Below are 15,139 nucleotides of genomic sequence, written 5' to 3'. Positions count from 1 at the left end.
CACACTGAATATTTATCTACCAGCCCATTGGTCCTTTCCCCTGTGACGTTGAGGGATTTTCATATCCGGATCACAATTGTTTTTTTTAGATTTCATGGATAATAGCAGCTATGCTCTAGAAAAACATGCTCGAACAATGTTTTGATTATGGCTGTGTTTTTTTGTGTACAAATTATTTATAAATGGGGAAAAAGTCAATTTGACCCTTAAACCGGCGAAACAAGATGGCCCTACTGTAGGTCTATCAGTTACAGCTCACAAAACAGGTATTCACCAAACCTCCGTGAACGCTGGAAATCACTCTTCTAGAGTTTAGCAACTAGGGGTGAATCATAATCTGTTCTAGTAATATACACTCAATAAAATATTTCATAAAATATTTTTGGTAGAAGCCTAACTTGAGTTGTGCGTGGTGTATTCTATTCATATACTGTACTGTTTTTATGTTGTGTCATGTCAAAATCACAAAAAGATTGAAAATATGAAACAATTTCAAATGTATACATTTTCAAACATGTCTAGGCTGTGAGTGGGAAAATCGACATTAAAATAAGACCGTAGCTGCAACGTTAAATGATTTAAAAGAAACTAACGACCACACAGGGAGCAATGATCGACTACATCATTTAATGATATCTGATGGTTTTATAATGAGAAAAACAAACAGTCATTGGATTAAAGCGAAGAATGTTTGTCTTTATTCAGCGGCTTTAATAATACACCTCAGAGATACATATTTACACATATACACAGATATGAATGCATATCATTAATTATATAAGATCTGTATCAATACTTGTTACCGTAGGAAAATAAAGAACTAAATAATGCGGCAAGGTGCTGCATAACAATGTGACACACAGTAACAACATTGTCATCTCACTGGGTGCAAATCGAAAAATATATACAGTAGAACAATAAGTTATAAAAACAGTTATAACTAAAACGGTTATAACCAAAACAGTTTAAAACCTTTTATTGTGCGTGCTGAAATTTGAGACAACCATCATTCTGAGTTGAACTCTCAGTACAGGACGTATAGTTAACCTCATCTTCGGTTTTCAGTGTACAGACTGCATTCTCAAAGGAGCAAAATTATGATATTTCTATTAATATATGTCCTCTCAGGAGTTAAGAAATTACCATGGAAACATGCTCCGCCAACCAATTAATAAAATATCTTTGATATACTTAGACCCACGAAAACATATCCATGGTCCTCATACACAACATACACATTTTAAATGAAAAATACGAGGTATAGGATAATAATATCTGTACACATCTTTCTCAAATAAATGAACTTACACACATTGATTAACACATACAAATAATTCCTTTTAAGTCTATACTCTCTTGTACAGTACACAGTTATTTCAACATCAATCGACCTGACATTAATCTTTTTATGGGAACCTCAATCTTCAGGGGATTTCTGTGTAGTGTATAAGATTTCACTTTGAGCCAAGAGAAAATGATTCAGAAGAACATCCTGAGCACTGTTATTGTTGAAGTATCTATGATATCTGACCGTCCTGTAATATCGCCCCTGCCTAAAGAACACCTGGTAGTTTAAAGCCCAGCTCTCTCAGATCACTGGGAACAAAGCCAAGAGTTCCCTAATAGCTCAGACAGCACAGGTGGAGGAAGGAGAAACAGGGAGGGAGGGAGAGGGACTGGAAATGTACTGGAGGGCCTCTGGACAAAGCCATAGATATACACAGTTGACCAAACTCAAAAAGTATTTCATGACAATTCCATTCTAATTTGCATTCTTGCTACAATGTGATTGTCTCGACACTTTTACAGTTTAGTTTGTCTTGGGGAAACATATGAAATATAAATCCCTCATCTATTTTTAAAGTCACTCAGGAGAGGACTGAGGACATACTGAGGAGGTTGACTGCCTGACACAGAGAAACATTGTGACACAACTGGTTACGAGTCCACAGGAGAGAGACTGAGGCGTCTGTTTGCTTGTCTGTTGAAGTGTTGAGTTCAGTAGAGGAGCTCCTGGCTCCATATCACTGTCACCTTGTTGGAGTGGGAGGAGCGGTACCACGCTAGGCTAACAAAGCCTGCCTGTGTGTGTGTGAATGGAGCGGGTGTGTCCTTCCTTGTTCATCTCTGTCAAACAGGTAGGGGAGAGGCCTGAACTTCCTGTTCTCAATGTGTGCTAGCCCTCAATCACAGTAACAAGGCCAGGACACTACCTCTTATCCCTGAGAGTAGAGTATGTCCAGAGGAAAGCAGTCCTTCATTACCTTCCCTTCACATTGACAGATAAGCAGCTATTAGACTGCTTTCTGCTACATTCCAGGCAGCCTCCACTTCAGTATGAGTGAAGTATCTATGGACTGTAATGAAAACTAACGTGTGCAAGCATTTCACTGTAAAGGCTACACCAGTTGTATTCGGCACATGTGATAAATACAATTTGATTTGAACAGTAGTAGAGGGGAAAAGTGCACGTGTCATTTGAACCGCCAACCACTGGGTGGCGCTGTAGCTGTGTCTCAGGGCTTAGAGGGGGTGGGACTTTAGGGCTTGATGTCCGAGAAACTTGTGTAGGTTTCACTGCAGCTGGAGGAGGTGCTGAGGTTGCCAGTTACACTGCCCTCTGTAACACACCAAAACACACACAACTTAGTTTTCATTAGAGTCCACAAATACTTCTAAAACAAACTAAAATAGACACATTCCTGTTACTTTTCAAAATAGCTATTTGGGTTGCAAGATACAGTTCCCTCTTGCACAAACCGAGAGAGAGACTGAAGAGAAAGAGGCAGACAGACAGACGGAGCCAGTGTACCTGAGCTGCAGAGGGACTGCGAGGACTCTGTGATGAGGGTGAGAAGGTTGGCTGCTGCTACCCAGCCATCTTTGTTGCTCCCCATGTTTCTAACAAACCACTGTCCGTCATCTCCCTCTTTAATGAGCTGCACCATGTCTCCACTCTTCACTGACAGGTCCTGAGGACCTCCTTTCTCCTTCTCATAGTCTGCCACCACTGTGAACCTGTCGCCGACAGCCTGGGGTCACAGGGTAAAGGGCAAAGTTCATATGTTTGCGTCCAGTGTGTCATGTTACTATGTGTGTTGCTAAGGAATAACAAGTAACATTCATAACATGTTGTAGACATGTTGGCGACCATGACTCACCAGCTTCCTGCCTCCCTCATCCTCAGGGTCAGAGTTCATGGGGTCCTCGGCGCTGGAGTACCCATCATGCACTTCTGGCACGTCCATGGAGAAAGAGGCCTTGTTCCAACCTAGGGGGAGGAGGGTAAGAGAGAAGGAGAGTAGGAAAGAGAGAAGGAGAGTAGGAAAGAGAGGAGAGTAGGAAAGAGAGAAGGAGAGTAGGAAAGAGAGAAGGAGAGTAGGAAAGAGAGAAGGAGAGTAATAGAATTCAGCAAACTCGATTTGATATCTAGATAAAGATTTAATAACAGTGGCACCAAAAATTCCAAGACACATCCAAGATAGATTGCAATTTAGAGAACGTTATTGTCATGGAATGTTTGATCCCAACATGGAGGATAGTTTGTCAAACTAGAGAAAGGGAGTGACACTCAAGAGGAAAGGAAGAGTGGACACTAACACAATCGTACACAAGACAAGGTGATATGTACAGTGATAGGTGACGTGTGTGGTGAGAACTTGATGCAAACACATCCATTGACAGAGTACACTGTAAATCCAGAACCACAAGAACCAGATTAGAACCCAAAGAACATGATTGAATAACCAAGAAGAACAGACGTGGAGTCCTAGCATCCAGTGAGACCTAGATCAATGCATTGTGATCCGTCAGAAACATAGACACACAGCAACCAACACGACAACACATGCCACAGAGAGAGACACACAGCAACCAACACGACAACACATGCCACAGAGAGAGAGACACACAGCAACCAACACGACAACACATGCCACAGAGAGAGAGACACACAGCAACCAACACGACAACACATGCCACAGAGAGAGAGACACACAGCAACCAACACGACAACACATGCCACAGAGAGAGACACACAGCAACCAACACGACAACACATGCCACAGAGAGAGACACACAGCAACCAACACGACAACACATGCCACAGAGAGAGACACACAGCAACCAACACGACAACACATGCCACAGAGAGAGACACACAGCAACCAACACGACAACACATGCCACAGAGAGAGACACACAGCAACCAACACGACAACACATGCCACAGAGAGAGACACACAGCAACCAACACATGCCACAGAGAGAGACACACAGCAACCAACACGACAACACATGCCACAGAGAGAGACACACAGCAACCAACACGACAACACATGCCACAGAGAGAGACACACAGCAACCAACACGACAACACACGCCACAGAGACACACAGCAACCAACACATGCCACAGAGAGAGACACACAGCAACCAACACATGCCACAGAGAGAGACACACAGCAACCAACACGACAACACATGCCACAGAGACACACAGCAACCAACACATGCCACAGAGAGAGACACACAGCAACCAACACATGCCACAGAGAGAGACACACAGCAACCAACACGACAACACATGCCACAGAGAGAGACACACAGCAACCAACACGACAACACATACCACAGAGAGAGACACACAGCAACCAACACGACAACACATGCCACAGAGAGAGACACACAGCAACCAACACATGCCACAGAGAGAGACACACAGCAACCAACACGACAACACATGCCACAGAGAGAGACACACAGCAACCAACACGACAACACATGCCACAGAGAGAGACACACAGCAACCAACACGACAACACATGCCACAGAGACACACAGCAACCAACACATGCCACAGAGAGAGACACACAGCAACCAACACGACAACACATGCCACAGAGAGAGACACACAGCAACCAACACGACAACACATGCCACAGAGACACACAGCAACCAACACATGCCACAGAGAGAGACACACAGCAACCAACACGACAACACATGCCACAGAGAGAGACACACAGCAACCAACACGACAACACATGCCACAGAGAGAGACACACAGTTTGCCTTACGGTAAACAAACAACCCAAATCAGTATTTTCCGGCTGTGAATATCACACAGATATTCAACAGCAAATCTCAGAGAGAAGATTTGTCTGTGATTGTGGAACAAGCTAGTGATTTGTGACTATGTGTTGGGGGGGGTGTGTGGAAGAAGCAGAGCAGGGTCCAGGCCAACCACACAGTGCAGCAGCGTGTTCCTCCCAGGCATGTTGTCACACTACCTCTCCTTTTGGCCTGTAAGAGACTAGAGGTGCTGAGCCACTTGGCCCTGCTCAGAGTGATGTGAGGAGTCTGACCAGGCTCTGAGGAGAAGAAGAGCAGTCAGCAACATCGTCCAGGTGAACGCTGTGTCTGCCACTCAGGTGGCTTTGAAGTACACAGGTGTAGGTTGACTCATCCATCAAACTGTCTTACAAAGGCCTTTCAGGCCAACAAGGCTTTCATAGATCTTTCACTTGTTTAAAACAAGACATTGTTGCATCTTCTGTGTCAACGATCGTCAAATTTGAATTCTCTTATCTGGTTCATCTCCATGTTGCAGTCCCTCGTCAGTCCAGTGTCTTTAGCTAGACAGTACCAATGCACTCAGCGGGCTGTGGTGGCTGAATGTCTTACATTGATCTACCACAATTCATTCCCTCTCCAGTTTACTCAAATAATGCTTGCATGATGGTCACACAGAGATATATTTTGGGATGATGGGGAGTTGACATGGTGCTGAGATGACTACAGTGAGGGAGGGTCAGGATGGATGACTACAGTGAGGGAGTGTCAGGATGGATGGATGACTACTGTGAGGCAGGGTCAGGATGGATGACTACTGTGAGGCAGGGTCAGGATGGATGACTACTGTGAGGCAGGGTCAGGATGGATGACTACAGTGAGGGAGTGTCAGGATGGATGGATGACTACTGTGAGGCAGGGTCAGGATGGATGACTACTGTGAGGCAGGGTCAGGATGGATGACTACTGTGAGGCAGGGTCAGGATGGATGACTACAGTGAGGGAGTGTCAGGATGGATGGATGACTACAGTGAGGGAGGGTCAGGATGGATGACTACTGTGAGGGAGTGTCAGGATGGATGGATGACTACAGTGAGGGAGTGTCAGGATGGATGGATGACTACTGTGAGGCAGGGTCAGGATGGATGACTACTGTGAGGCAGGGTCAGGATGGATGACTACTGTGAGGCAGGGTCAGGATGGATGACTACTGTGAGGCAGGGTCAGGATGGATGACTACTGTGAGGCAGGGTCAGGATGGATGACTACTGTGAGGCAGGGTCAGGATGGATGACTACTGTGAGGCAGGGTCAGGATGGATGACTACTGTGAGGCAGGGTCAGGATGGATGACTACTGTGAGGGAGGGTCAGGATGGATGGATGACTACAGTGAGGGAGGGTCAGGATGGATGGATGACTACAGTGAGGCAGGGTCAGGATGGATGACTACAGTGAGGCAGGGTCAGGATGGATGGATGACTACTGTGAGGCAGGGTCAGGATGGATGACTACTGTGAGGCAGGGTCAGGATGGATGACTACTGTGAGGCAGGGTCAGGATGGATGACTACTGTGAGGCAGGGTCAGGATGGATGACTACTGTGAGGCAGGGTCAGGATGGATGACTACTGTGAGGCAGGGTCAGGATGGATGACTACAGTGAGGCAGGGTCAGGATGGATGACTACTGTGAGGCAGGGTCAGGATGGATGACTACTGTGAGGCAGGGTCAGGATGGATGACTACTGTGAGGCAGGGTCAGGATGGATGACTACTGTGAGGCAGGGTCAGGATGGATGACTACTGTGAGGCAGGGTCAGGATGGATGACTACTGTGAGGGAGGGTCAGGATGGATGGATGACTACAGTGAGGGAGGGTCAGGATGGATGGATGACTACAGTGAGGCAGGGTCAGGATGGATGACTACTGTGAGGGAGGGTCAGGATGGATGGATGACTACACTACAGAGTCAAACACAGGTATGATATGGACTAGATAGAATACCTTTACACCCAAAGGGAGTTGGGTCACTCTTAATCTCGTGGCGTTTGGCTTTATGGTCAGGGCTAAGGAGGGATCCTGTCGGCCGAAGAACAGAGACAGAAGAGAAGGAAACAGAGAGAAATAATAAAGAGAGCAATAGAAAAACAGCTGTGAGAGAGGGAAGAGCTTCCTGAAACTGACTAGATTAATTAGCTACTTGCTAATACTATTGGAGAAATCTAAATAATGAGGCTGGGGGACAGGCCCACTAAAACAGACACTAATTCTAATATTTGATGTATTAACCGCAAACTATACTGTAGTATACCTGGTTGAGAGAATACCATTGGTAATGTCAGACTTTTACCAGCAGGGTGAAGAAATTCTGCAAAGGAAAGCATGCCAAAATATCAGTCTTTAAAAGCCCTGATGCAGTCGACTACTGGAAAGGATGTGTCCTGTCTAAAATCATATCAGGGGGGTAGGTTAAGAGAGCTTGGGGTTGACTTCAAAATGGAGAACATATCTTTGCCATATATGATGACGACAACATGGGGGCTGCCTCCAGGACACTAGTGTTACCTTTCTGACTCTTCAGATTGCTGAAGCCTTGAAGGGTAAAACGCTTTTTAGCCACTGATGCCCTGTCAGTGGTGGGACTGGTGACTGTCTCCTCTACAACCACGGTAGAGAAAGAGGGACAGGAAGGAGAGACAGAGTAAAGTGGTTTGAAGAGGAAGAGAAAGAAAGCTCAGATTAAAGGAGGAACAAGGAAGTAGGAAAAGATTCAAGGACGGCTTGGCTACCTAACCAGACGAGGGGGGTCACTAAAACTGCAACAGAAGTTTGCTTTCTTGTCATGATAGAAGTAAAAAACATTTTCTTTACTCAACAAAATAGGGCAACTCACCTTTGTGTTTTGGGGAGGAGGGGGAGTTGGGGTCAGAGAAGACAGCATCTGTCTTCTTCTCTTCTCCCTTCTTCACGCTCTTCTGACAGTTCCTAAATGGACTAAGAGGGAGAAACAAACAGGTGAAAAAGAGAAGAACCAACCATGTTGATTCCTTCTCTCTAACTGGCTCTAGCCATGGTCTCTCTGTAAAATCTGACCTGAGACAGATCGGTGGGCTGTTGCTGGTTGGACTGGGAGACATTGTGTCTGACGCCTTCTTTTGACTAGATTCTGGAACAAATCATCACAGTTACTAACAGAACACAGACACAACAACAGAGAAGTTAGCATCCAGATGTGTATCAACTCTGGAATGTGTGTGCGTGTGTCTGTAATGCCGCAGATCCCCCATCTTACCCCTGCAGGCCTTCAGCTGGCCAGTCAGAACCTTCCTGATCTCGTTCAACCAAGATGTTTTGATCTCAGGTGTCGCAGCCTGGACGATAAACACCTCCTCTCTGGAATTACACCAGATCTCAAACTTCTTGTTGTCACCCTTGGCGCTCTCCGTGATGCCCACCGCACTCATCTGTTTGAGAGAACCAAAGAATATTACACTTTTATATCACTGTTGAACTCATAACATACTAAAGATCCAAGTAAAATTCAAAGGAGAGCCAGCCAGACAGCCAGCCAGCCAGCCAGCCAGCCAGACTGCCAGAAAGTCAGTCAGGACATTGAGGAAGTGTTTGAAGCTGTACGAGGGGGCTTTCTCGTAACCCTCCCCCAGACAGTGAGCCAGCCAGCCAGACATTAACAGACTCACGTTGAGGGAGTGTTTGAAGCTGTAGGACGGGGCTTTCTCGTAACCCTCCCCATTCTCCTCCCGTCTCTTACAGAAGAGCAAGGCTTTTTCATGCAGGAACAGGTGTCTCTGCATGGGCTTGAAGCGGGCCAGGTCCTTGACCTTAGCGTGACCTTTCTTGTGTTCCGTCCACACGCTGAACGACCCCTGCATCAGCAGCCTGCCCAGCTCCGTCAGGCTCCCCTGGGGATCAATACATTAACACAATCAATCACAAGTAGGAAAAATAACTGAGCGTTGTCTGTGGTACAGAAGATGTTACACGGTTGGGTAACTTTTTCCTCTCCACCCTAAAGCATGAGGAGATTAGGGGTGTCGTGGTTAGCTGACCTCATATCCTGTGATGGCGATGAGGTGCATGGAGTCGTTGACGGCCTTCAGGATCCCCAGGATGGAGGACAGCGCCTCCTGCAGGTCCTCTGAACCCTCACAGCCCTTACTGTACTTCAGTAACTCCTTCAGTATCAGCTGGTATTTGGTTATCCTCTGGACTGGCTTGAGGAGGTACGAGTCCAACCCCAGTTTGTGTTCCAACTTTCTCTGGCACTCCTTCGTAAAAACAAACAATCACACGTCAATACATGTATTTTTTGATATTTTTTTTTACAAGCTTACAGTAAACTGAGCTTGAGGATCCTATCCAAGATACACTGAGGGCCCTGGAAGAAAGGTGAAAGGTTACCTGGAAGAAAGGTGAAAGGTTACCTGGAAGAAAGGTGAAAGGTTACCTGGAAGAAAGGTGAAAGGTTACCTGGAAGAAAGGTGAAAGGTTACCTGGAAGAAAGGTGAAAGGTTACCTGGAAGAAAGGTGAAAGGTTACCTGGAAGAAAGGTGAAAGGTTACCTGGAAGAAAGGTGAAAGGTTACCTGGAAGAAAGGTGAAAGGTTACCTGGAAGAAGGTGAAAGGTTACCTGGAAGAAAGATGAAAGGTTACCTGGAAGAAAGGTGAAAGGTTACCTGGAAGAAGGTGAAAGGTTACCTGGAAGAAAGGTGAAAGGTTACCTGGAAGAAAGGTGAAAGGTTACCTGGAAGAAGGCGCAGTCGGAGCACTGTCTCCACAAGCTCTCGGAGCGAGGTTTATTCTGACAGTACTTCTCATAGATCTGCAGGTCGCCCATCCTCTCCAGGAAACAGCGTCCCACCAGCTCAGGGATGTCTGTGTAGGTCTCCAGCTCCCTGAGGAATGTCCTGATGAGAGACACAGACAGACAGCGGGATACAGGTTAGTACTACCGAGGTTGGGAAGCAGTGGGGGGCTTGAGGTAATGTTAACCAAATTAAATATTGTTGAAATTGGTCCCTATAAATCGATATGGTTGAATGAATGTGCCTCTTCTGTAACAGCTGTTCACAATGACAGGACATTTCTCAGTAAACATTATGTAACATGGGTGTTGCAGTGGAGTAAAAGTCACCTCTTGTGGAACTGGTAGATCTCTGGCATGTTCCCAAACAGGACATCCTTCCTGTTGAGCAGCGCACTGGGGAGGAGGTGGGCCATGGCTGGGTTGTCCATCTCTGCAGCATAACCCTGGAATAACAACACATACTAAAATGTTAACACAGGACAATCTGAAAATGCACATCTATGATAAGTCCATTTTCAACAAAAACATATAAATATATATATTACTACTTTTAGGACAGTAAGTGAAGAAGTGGCGACCTCTAGTGGTCAGAAGTGACACACCTGCAGTACACAGAGTAGCTCCTCTACATACGCCCTCTCAGTCTCCAACAGCTCGTTCATTACATGTCTGTAGGAACAGAACAACAACATTCTATTTAACATCAACATAATGTATTATTATTAGAGGTCGACCAATTATGATTTTTCAAAGCCGAAACCGATTATTGGAGGACCAAAAAAAGCCGATACCGATTAATCGGCCGATTTTTATGTATATATTTGTAATAATGACAATTACAACAATACTGAATGAACACTTATTTTAACTTAATATAATACATCAATAAAATCAATTTAATCTCAAATAAATAATGAAACATGTTCAATTTGGTTTAAATAATGCAAAAACAAAGTGTTGGAGAAGAAAGAAAAAGTGCAATATGTGCCATGTAAAAAAGCTAACGTTTAAGTTCCTTGCTCAGAACATGAGAACATATGAAAGCTGGTGGTTCCTTTTAACACGAGTCTTAAATATTCCCAGTTAAGAAGTTTTAGGTTGTAGTTATTATAGGACTATTTCTCTCTATACCATTTGTATTTCATATACCTTTGACTATTGGATGTTCTAATAGGTACTTTAGTATTGCCAGCCTAATCTCGGGAGTTGATAGGCTTGAAGTCATAAACAGCGCAATGCTTGAAGCACAGAGAAGAGCTGCTGGCAAATGCAGGAAAGTGCTGTTTGAATGAATGCTTACGAGCCTGCTGCTGCCTACCACCGCTCAGTCAGACAGCTCTATCAAATCATAGACTTAATTATAACATAATAACACACAGAAATACGAGCCTTAGGTCATTAATATGGTCAAATCTGGAAACTATCATTTCGAAAACAAAACGTTTATTCTTTCAGTGAAATACGGAACCGTTCCGTATTTTATCTAACGGGTGGCATCCCTAATTCTAAATATTGCTGTTACATTGCACAACCTTCAATGTTATGTCATAATTATGTACAATTCTGGCAAATTAATTACGGTCTTTGTTAGGAAGAAATGGTCTTCACACAGTTCGCAACGAGCCAGGCGGCCCAAACTGCTGCATATACCCTGACTCCGCTTGCACAGAACGCAAGAGAAGTGACACAATTTCCCAAGTTAAATCACCCGTTTGGAGAAGTAGGCTGTGATTCAATAATAAATTAACAGGCACCACATCGATTATATGCAACGCAGGACACGCTAGATAAACTAGTAATATCATCAACCATGTGTAGTTAACTAGTGATTATGTTAAGATTGATTGTTTTTTATAAGATAAGATTAATACTAGCTAGCACCTTACCTTGGCTCCTTGCTGCACTCGCATAACAGGTTGTCACAGCCTGCCACGCAGTCTCCTCGTGGAGTGCAATGTAATCGGCCATAATCGGTGTCCATAAATGCCTATTACCGATTGTTATGAAATTAATCGGCCATTCCAATTAATCGGTCAACCTCTAATTATTATTTTGATAAACTATACCAAGTATGAAATATCTAACTATCTTTCTAACCATCTCTTTTGAATTGTGTTTCACAAGAGGATTAATTGATATTGTTTTTTTAATATATTTTTTTTAACCCCTTTTTCTCCCCAATTTTGATCTGGTCTCATCGTTGCAACTCCCCAACGGGGTTAGGAGAGGTGAAGGTCGAGTCATGCGTCTCCCGGAACATGACCCGCCAAACCGCGCTTCTTAACACCTGCCCGCTTAACCCGGATGCCAGCTGCACCAATGTGTTGGAGGAAACACTGTCCAACTGACAACCGAAGTCAGCCTGCAGGTGCCCGGCCTGTCACAAGGAGTCACTAGAGAGTGATGAGCCAAGTAAAGTCCCCCCGGCCAAACCATCCCCTAACCTGGACGACAATGGGCCAATTGTGCGCCGCCCTATGGGACTCCCGGTCACGGCCGTTTGTGACACAGCCTGGGATCGATCCTGGGTCTGTAGTGACGCTTCAAGCACTGCGATGCAGTGCCTTAGACCGCTGCGCCACTCGGGAGGCCGTTCATTGATTTATTTTAAGGCATTTCAGGCTATAGTATGACATCATTGACCTTTGACCCCTAACCCTACCGTCGGAGCACAGCCAGGTTCTCCTCCTCAGACAGAGAGCCGTGTCTGCTGCCGCCGTTCTGCACCTGGACCTCCACTATTCTGCAGTTTTCTACGTTCAAGATGTTGTCCTCTGCATTCCTCGTCTCTTGACTCCTGTGAGCTACAAGAAACAGAAAGACGGGACAAGAACTACTCATCTGAACTTCAAACAACCAACAAAAATGTCATTTCAATCAATCAATGATATATTGTCGGGGAATGAGATATTGTTTAAGGTGCAGTTCTTACATGCCACTAGATGGCAATGAATGGATCAGAAACAGGAGAGGCTGCTGCTGACCTGCAAAACAACTCAACAAAATGTAAAACTGACCCTTACCTCAACCAAACCCTTACCCCTACCCTAACCCAATTTTAAACTATTCTGAAATAAAATATTAGGAGTGTCCATATAGCCTTTTCCATCAGAACCAGAGAGAAGGAGGGAAAGACAGAGAAAGAACCAGAGAGACAGGGAGGGAAAGGTAGAGTCAGAACCAGAGAGACAGGGAGGGAAAGGTAGAGTCAGAACCAGAGAGACAGGGAGGGAAAGGTAGAGTCAGAACCAGAGAGACAGGGAGGGAAAGGTAGAGTCAGAACCAGAGAGACAGGGAGGGAAAGGTAGAGTCAGAACCAGAGAGACAGGGAGGGAAAGGTAGAGTCAGAACCAGAGAGACAGGGAGGGAAAGGTAGAGTCAGAACCAGAGAGACAGGGAGGGAAAGGTAGAGTCAGAACCAGAGAGACAGGGAGGGAAAGGTAGAGTCAGAACCAGAGAGACAGGGAGGGAAGGGGTAGAGTCAGAACCAGAGAGACAGGGAGGGAAAGGTAGAGTCAGAACCAGAGAGACAGGGAGGGAAGGGGTAGAGTCAGAACCAGAGAGACAGGGAGGGAAAGGTAGAGTCAGAACCAGAGAGACAGGGAGGGAAAGGTAGAGTCAGAACCAGAGAGACAGGGAGGGAAAGGGTAGAGTCAGAACCAGAGAGACAGGGAGGGAAAGACAGAGAAAGAACCAGAGAGACAGGGAGGGAAAGACAGAGAAAGAACCAGAGAGACAGGGAGGGAAAGACAGAGAAAGAACCAGAGACAGGGAGGGAAAGACAGAGAAAGAACCAGAGAGACAGGGAGGGAAAGGTAGAGTCAAATGGTGACGACCAGTGTGACATGTGGAGCAGAGTGTGGTACTCACCAGGAGGGGACATGGGGAACTTGATGATGGCTTCAGGCCTGGGAGCCACTGGCTGGACGGGCCGTGTCTGTTTGGCTGCCAGCTTCTTCAAACTGACCCTCCTCTTCTCAAACATCTCCTGCATGGACACCTGCTTTTGAAACACCTTCTCTACCTGCTCCTGTTAACACACACAGAGGGGAGGGAGGGTTAGATGCTGACATTTTAAGGGTGTAGCTCAATAGTCAAAAACAGCTTCCTCTCCTCGTCTCTATTCAATCGTTTGATTATACTTGGGGCCAGGAGTTTTTCCTGACCACGTGGAGAGGGGAGGAAAAATATCTCGACCTCCTGGTCAGGTCTCGTGTTCAAAACAACTGGCCCACCAAATACAATGTTTTCTCATGTAATGTATATCTGGTGCCTCCATGGGGCGCCACCTACCCTGAGCTCTGGGTTGAGGATGGAGTCATAGTCCCTCCAGATGGCGTTGAGGTCGGTGATCTGGTGTTGGGCGGCCGTGTCCAGGTACTTCTCCAGCTCCTGCAGCGCGGCCTCCGCCCCGTCCTGAGACTGACATCTATCTACCGGCTGGGAGGCAAGGAGGTAGATCCCTTCCTCACACCACCTCGATGCCTAGGGAGGGAGGGAGGGGGAGATAGAGAGGGGTTCATTATACCACAGGTCAGAGGGAGAATGAATCCTTGACTGGCTGAACTCAAACCCTAACTCGTATACCTTGACACTTGTCAAACATCAGAAATATTCAATCAGCTCTCACCTACTAGAGGGCTACATTGACCAATCACCCGGTTACTGATCCCCATCTAAACCAGGGGTTGCCAGTGTTTCCATAACCCTACTTCCCCCCTCCAGCCCTCACCTTCTCCAGACAGTGGTGCAGCTCCATGGCCCTACTTCCCCCCCTCCAGCCCTCACCTTCTCCAGACAGTGGTGCAGCTCCATGGCCCTACTTCCCCCCCTCCAGCCCTCACCTTCTCCAGACAGTGGTGCAGCTCCATGACCCTACTTCTCCCCTCCAGCCCTCACCTTCTCCAGATAGTGGTGCAGCTCCATGGCCCTACTTCCCCCCCCCTCCAGCCCTCACCTTCTCCAGACAGTGGTGCAGCTCCATGACCCTACTTCTCCCCTCCAGCCCTCACCTTCTCCAGACAGTGGTGCAGCTCCATGACCCTACTTCTCCCATCCAGCCCTCACCTTCTCCAGACAGTGGTGCAGCTCCATGACCCTACTTCTCCCCTCCAGCCCTCACCTTCTCCAGACAGTGGTGCAGCTCCATGACCCTACTTCTCCCATCCAGCCCTCACCTTCTCCAGACAGTGGTGGAGCTCCATGACCCTACTCCCCCCCTCCAGCCCTCACCTTCTAA

General features: G+C 46.3%; 1 protein-coding gene across 10 annotated transcripts in view; it reads right to left on the bottom strand.

Annotated features, from left to right (window-relative positions):
• Positions 1–675: 675 nt before the first annotated feature.
• Positions 676–15,139, bottom strand: part of LOC129840754 (guanine nucleotide exchange factor DBS-like) — a 61,799-nt gene continuing 47,335 nt past the window's right edge. For 3 of the 10 annotated variants that reach the window (XM_055908909.1, XM_055908910.1, XM_055908914.1), the window contains exons 12-29: positions 14,194–14,385; positions 13,771–13,930; positions 12,563–12,704; positions 10,503–10,569; positions 10,228–10,343; positions 9,838–10,000; positions 9,143–9,361; positions 8,774–8,995; positions 8,365–8,536; positions 8,166–8,238; positions 7,966–8,066; positions 7,638–7,730; positions 7,384–7,440; positions 7,077–7,151; positions 5,291–5,371; positions 3,162–3,271; positions 2,813–3,032; positions 676–2,620 (exon numbers count right to left, since the gene is read on the bottom strand). In XM_055908909.1, the coding sequence (XP_055764884.1) occupies positions 2,541–2,620; positions 2,813–3,032; positions 3,162–3,271; positions 5,291–5,371; positions 7,077–7,151; positions 7,384–7,440; positions 7,638–7,730; positions 7,966–8,066; positions 8,166–8,238; positions 8,365–8,536; positions 8,774–8,995; positions 9,143–9,361; positions 9,838–10,000; positions 10,228–10,343; positions 10,503–10,569; positions 12,563–12,704; positions 13,771–13,930; positions 14,194–14,385 (2,343 nt within the window). In that variant the 3' untranslated portion in view covers positions 676–2,540. The remainder of the gene's footprint in view (positions 2,621–2,812; positions 3,033–3,161; positions 3,272–5,290; positions 5,372–7,076; positions 7,152–7,383; positions 7,441–7,637; positions 7,731–7,965; positions 8,067–8,165; positions 8,239–8,364; positions 8,537–8,773; positions 8,996–9,142; positions 9,362–9,837; positions 10,001–10,227; positions 10,344–10,502; positions 10,570–12,562; positions 12,705–13,770; positions 13,931–14,193; positions 14,386–15,139) is intronic. The other 7 variants (XM_055908915.1, XM_055908916.1, XM_055908912.1 and 4 more) reach the window with 6 other exon arrangements.

The sequence above is a fragment of the Salvelinus fontinalis genome, chromosome 41, assembly GCF_029448725.1.
Source record: "Salvelinus fontinalis isolate EN_2023a chromosome 41, ASM2944872v1, whole genome shotgun sequence".
NCBI lineage: Eukaryota > Metazoa > Chordata > Actinopteri > Salmoniformes > Salmonidae > Salvelinus > Salvelinus fontinalis.
The sequence above is the reverse complement of the archived record's forward strand: the minus strand, read 5'-3'. Positions and strand labels throughout refer to the sequence as shown.